This window comes from Nematolebias whitei, chromosome 15 (assembly GCF_014905685.2).
Source record: "Nematolebias whitei isolate Nwh7 chromosome 15, NemWhi1, whole genome shotgun sequence".
In the NCBI taxonomy this organism is placed as follows: Eukaryota; Metazoa; Chordata; class Actinopteri; order Cyprinodontiformes; family Rivulidae; genus Nematolebias; species Nematolebias whitei.
The window spans coordinates 16,905,717-16,911,641 of record NC_056512.1 but is presented as its reverse complement, the minus strand read 5'-3'; the positions used below and the strand labels follow the sequence as shown (position 1 = coordinate 16,911,641).

General features: G+C 43.7%; 1 protein-coding gene across 1 annotated transcript in view; it reads left to right on the top strand.

Annotated features, from left to right (window-relative positions):
- rad23aa (RAD23 homolog A, nucleotide excision repair protein a) overlaps nt 1–3,921 on the top strand; it is a 16,380-nt gene extending 12,459 nt beyond the window's left edge. The window contains exons 6-9 of the mRNA XM_037688833.1: nt 1,803–1,890; nt 2,372–2,502; nt 3,237–3,398; nt 3,467–3,921. Of these exons, the coding sequence (XP_037544761.1) occupies nt 1,803–1,890; nt 2,372–2,502; nt 3,237–3,398; nt 3,467–3,580 (495 nt within the window). The 3' untranslated portion in view covers nt 3,581–3,921. The remainder of the gene's footprint in view (nt 1–1,802; nt 1,891–2,371; nt 2,503–3,236; nt 3,399–3,466) is intronic.
- Nucleotides 3,922–5,925: the final 2,004 nt, after the last annotated feature.

The window sequence follows — 5,925 nt, the reverse complement described above, 5'->3', positions numbered from 1 at the left end:
CCATCCATCCATCCATCCATCCATCCATCCATCCATCCATCCATCCATCCATCCATCCATCCATCCATCCATTCATCATTTTTTACCCGCTTCTTTTTCGGGTCATGGGATCACTGGTCCAGCAATCACTGTGCAAGAGGTGGGGGACACCATGGACAGGTCTCCAGTCCATCACAGAGATGCATAGAGACAAACGAGACAAACAACCATTCACACTCTCTCACTCACACCTAGGGACAATTTAGAGTCACCAATCAGCCTAACATGCATGTTTTTGGTCTGTGGGAGGAAACTGGAACACAGTAGTCCGTCGCTACTTCACGGTTCATTTATCGCAGACTCACTTGATCATAGTTTTTCAAAGTAAGATTGAACATGACACAATTGGCTGATTGATGGATGAGCCATGGGCTGTTTATTTAAAATAAATTATTTTAAATGAGTTTGCACCATGTGTGCAGCCCACAAGTTCAAGAGAAAGCTTCCTCCTGCAGCTGATCAGCTGATCATCTCCTCTGCCACGCACACACTTCTCCTGCCTTGGCTTTGTGAAGGTTAACCCTTTGCTGTCCAGATGAACCGATCAACTTTTGTCTTCCAACTTAACTCAAAGTATGTCACATGGTAAAATCGTCATAATCACAAAAAATAAAACTATTAAAAGTTATTTTAAATTATGTTAGAACTTCTATGTTCAATTGTTTCAGTGTAATTGATCAAGAAGTACATTTCTGCTGCGTGCTGCAGAGCTGAAGCTGTGACATCACTTGATGTCCTTCTGCTGATCAGATGAGAAGTTTTCAGGTTTTTCTCAACAGTTCCTCTTCCTTATGAGCTGGTTCATCTTCTTGTCTCCCCCAGTGAAGAAAGGCTGGCTGTTCTCTCATTTGCTCAGTTGTACTGCGTGTGGTTTTGTGATTAAATATAAATTCCGGTTGTTCAGCAGCAGACTGAGAAAACTGAAACAAAGTGAAGAACCAACAAAGTCCATGCTCAATAATCCAGGTATACAATCCAACATTTTTCAGTCAGGTCATCTGGACAGTTTCTTTATTTGTGCTGAAATGTTTCACCTTCGATCCAGAAGGCTTCATCAGAAAAAAAAAACACACACAAAAAAAGAAACTGTCCAGATGACCTGACTGAAAAAAGTTGGATTGTATACCTGGATTATTGAGCACGGACTTTGTTGTTTTCAACCAGTTTGACAAGACTGTCAACAAGGAGGAGGGCCGGTACCAAAGACACCATCTAATCACAAGCAGAGCTGGTTTGTTCCACTTTGGAGTAAGCTGTTGGGGGAAGAATCAGTTGTGTTGTGTGTTTCCTTGACTGATGAAGCCTTCTGGATGGAAGGTGAAACGTTTCAGCAAAAAAAAAAAAAAAAAAAAGAAACTGTCCAGATGACCTGTCTGAAAAATGTTGGAAAGTGAAGGACGGTCTGATGCAGCTGAATGTTTCCTGCTCTGGTTGTTGGTTTGACTCTTTGATTAAATTGTCTTATTCAAACTGACATTGTCCTGACTGCTGCAGGTAAGACATTGACTGCTTATAGGTACTCAACACAAATCTCTTCCAAATGCTTCAAGAGACTGCTCCTGCAGTACTTCAAGCCCTAAAACAAAATGGTTTGAATGAAATCTGAGGGTTTGTATTGTTTAAAGGGATTTTATTTCATGTAATTAATACATTTTATTTATTATTAGGAGTTTACTAACACACATGGTCCTGAAGTATTTTAGTCTGTCTTGCAGGGACTGTATAAATGTTTTTTGTATGATAAGTGTTTGTTGCATTAACAGGGTATCCCTAGCAGCCCAGTTCAGGAGAGTAACCCACCAGTGCAGGCCCCCACATCTGGACCCACAGAGGCACCATCTCTAGCAGAAGGTAGGACTCCACAGTCTGGTCAACATTTCTTCTCCTGTGGGACAATATGCGACCACAGTTTGTTTGGAGGGCGTCTCCTGCTCTTACACCTGCTGCCTGTGATGAGGGCTGCCTGCTGTGGACCAAAATAATCTCAGTATTGTAGGTGACTGCTGGTATAAAATATATATCAATACTTTATCTTATTTCAAATCAGCAGATTTATTATTCACTGAGCAGTGACGACATTAATCCTGTGGTTAAAGCAACCAGTCCCATCGGGTTGAGCTTCCGTCCTGCAGACCAGTCTTCAGACATGAAGCCTGGTCTGCAGGACGGCCTCGCTCTTTGATGGAACTTCATGACAAACATCAGATTCCTAAAATGTCTCCATCTTTTAGTTAGCACTTTGAACTCTTCAGCCTAAGCTAGCTAAAGAAGCTGGGGACAGGTTTATGATTGGTGCAGTGTTTCCGGTGCTTATTGTTTTGTGTCTGTTTAGGAGAAAACCCACTTGCATTCCTGCGTACGCAGCCTCAGTTCCTGCACATGAGACAGGCCATCCAGCAGAACCCGTCTCTGCTCCCGGCTCTGCTCCAACAACTGGGCCGAGAGAACCCTCAGCTCCTGCAGGTCTGTCTGCGCGTTTATTTGTTCTTCGTTGATAAATCGGGTCATATCTTTGTTTCCACTGAAGGTTACCGTAAGTTCTGGAATACTGAGCGCACCTCTATAAGCCACGCCCACTAAAGGCAGTGCTTGTCTATAAGTTGTGGGTGTCGAGTTGTAACATGAGATATTTACACAGAAAGATTTTAAAAACTTTTATTATGTTCAGTAAATGTTTTTATCTGAACAGTGCCTGTAACACGGCTGGTTGTAAAACCAGGAAGTTGTTGATCGCTATCTTCATCTTCCTCCTGCGTAAGCTTGTGCTGTGCTCTTCATCACGCAGCAGCCTTTCAAAACCTTTTCTAACCCACCCCCCCACCGAGAATAGGGTTCACAGCTCCACTGTGACCAGTTGGGTTATTTCACTGGTCAGATTTTTTTAACCTTTATGTATACAGGTAGTCTCAGTGAGTCACAAGGACCCGCCCCCCAAGAGAGACGTGTATTGGCAGCTCTGTGAGCACCCGGGTGTGACGGGGCTAAATGTTTTGGCTGCATGCAGCCTGCCCAAAATAAAAATAAAAAATATCCATGAATTATCTGCAGCGTTGTTTAAGTTGTGATGTTCAGAGTGTTTTCAAAAAGAAGCAGCTCGTAGTCCAGACATCTTGTTACTGATCCACAACGTTCCTTCTCTTAGAACATCTCTCTGGAACCTGCCACATCATCAGCTGTTTAATTTTGTGTTCTCACAGCAAATCAGTCAGCATCAGGAGCTGTTCATCCAGATGTTGAATGAGCCGTTGGGAGAGGGGGGAGACGCACCAGAGGTTGGTGAGATGGGGGCGGCAGGTGAAGAGGGAGCCCCCGTCAACTACATCCAGGTGACGCCTCAGGAGAAGGAAGCCATAGAAAGGGTGAGCTTGGTTCGCTGCGCCGACGTGCGGCTGCTTGTTGGGGTGTTAACTCTGTGTCTCTGGTCCAGTTAAAAGCGTTGGGTTTCCCCGAGGCCCTGGTCATCCAGGCCTACTTCGCCTGCGAGAAGAACGAGAACCTGGCAGCCAACTTCCTCCTCAACCAGGGACTGGAAGACGACTGAACGAGGAGCGGAGCGCTGCCTCCCCGCTCCTCCCCTCCCACCCCTCCCTCCATCCTCAGCTCGGCATAAAGACTGCACCCCCCCCACCCACAAAAAAAATAAAAAATTACTGTACAACGTCAACTCAAGGCGACAGGAGGAAGGGGCGGGGTTTCAGGGGGGCGGGATGGGGAGACGGGTGCAATTTGAAAGTGCACAAAGTGTGAAGGTTGTGTGCAGATTGTTAGTCAAAGTGTGGAAGAACTATAAATCCACGTGAATTCCAATGGAATGAGTGGGGTCCGCTTAGGGGAGAGCTATCATTTGATTTTAGACGTGCTTTGTGAACGCATGGGGAGGGAACAACCAGCGGAGGGGAGGCGGGGTGGGGGGGTGGGGGTGGGGGGGGGCTTGGGGCTCGTGTCTGCGTGTGTGAGAGTCTGTGTGTGCCTGTGCAGATGGATACAGTTAGGCTGAAAACGTAATCAATCCTGCATCCTCTAAGTTTGTTCATGCTGTAGGGCGGCTGTGGGGAGCAGAGTGTGTAACTGCTTGTGTGTACCTCTGTAAGCCTACATGTGTCCAAGAATGAAATTCAACTCCATGGACTGGACCGTGTCCCTTTCTTTGTGTCTGCGCTCATCTTTCTGACACCTTGAGGTTAAAACGGGGACTGAACTCAGTCAGCAACACAGCATTTCTTTTTTTTTTTACTCAAACCTGAAAAGATGTAGGTTACGTGTATATTTTGTGGTATTAATTACCACTACACAAAAGAAAACTACCGTAGTTCAGTCTCAGATCTGTAGTAAGTTCTGTCTCCATGCTGACAGTTTTTGTTCAACAGTGAGAAAATCAAAAGTAATGAAATAGTTTGATGCATCTCAATTTATTCCACATAATTTAGCTTTGCTCTGAGACCGTGTCAGCACGTTACTAGTTAGTACTGTTATAAAAGTATCATGAAACGTTTGCGTGGATTCTACTTCACACTTTTACACGCCCTCACAACAGAACCTCATGGAAAATCTAATAAACTGAGTCAGAGTCCGTCTGATCCCAGTTCTGATGAATCCCAACGTCGAGGGTCCTCCTCATGATTGTCTGAATTTTCAGTGTTAACTGGTCAGAACTGGCCCATCACCACTTTAAATCACAACTCCAGTCATTTTAAAGGGGCGTTTAGTGGAAAAGTTGTGAACAGTTAATATCTAAGTTGTTTTGTAGCTGCTTCTGTGAACAAACCTCAGACATGACACTAGCTAACAGTTTGATGCAGCTAAGATCAAATTGGATCACCTGTCATAAAAACAATTCCATAAAAATAAAAAAAATCACAGAATTCATTCAAACTGGATTTTAAATTGTTACGTCTTTTAGTTAAAATTACACGTTTGTTCCAGCAGAAATACATTTCTTCTTGATGTGCTACAGTTGGCCTCAACTGTCGCTTCCACTTGCAAATGAGCGTTAAAATGCCGTGTAATTACAAATCTACAGGTTGGGGTTGTAAGACGGCACAGATCTTCTTTGGTCTTCGCTGCGTTCAGAGTAGCCGTTAGCTTCTCAGTCATTCTGTTTCAAAATGTTCCGTCTCTTCCAGTTGGACAGTTAGTTATGACAAAACTGTTGAGATCTTTATCCAGTGTTTACTCCAGCCCCTGACTAAATTATACCTTTTAATTTGAGCTGAGACCAGTCCACTGAAGGCAGTAAGTTGACCATGGTTACACCTGAACACGCTGAAGTGATGGAGCTGATCTACCGTTACCTTTGTCTCCATGAGGTTATCATCGTATACAGATGACTAGCTGATGTATGTTATGAGCTGACCTGGGCCTTGTTCTCAGTTGAGCCTGCTTGGCTGTATCAGATGTTTGCCTCTGAAAATGAACTCACTGAAATCATGACACTGCAGTGTCTACAACAAATGCACGTCGTTAAAAAAATCGATATATGCAAGATTGAATTGATTATTGTTACAAACTAGCTTATAGTAGCATGGAGGAAACCAGTTTGTGATCCACTTTGTGCTGCAAATGACAGCTTTCACTGGGTTCTGTTCAAAATAACTGCTTTCTCATCCTGTACGTGTGAAGCAGTCTGATTGTCCTACAGCATCAACATGATCTTAGACTATGCTGTGCTTCATTAAATCAGCAGTCTTTCACACGTCTGACTCTGTGTCTTGATATTGCCAACTGGTAGAAGTGGGCCCCTAGTGGGGAAATAAGCTCTTGTTTTGAGCTCATCATGGATTAAAGCTTTAAAAAAGCACATTGTTTAAATGTAGAGCATTGCACAATTAAAACAGATCAGATTAAAATAATATGAACTCAAAATAAATCGGGATTCAAACTAATATT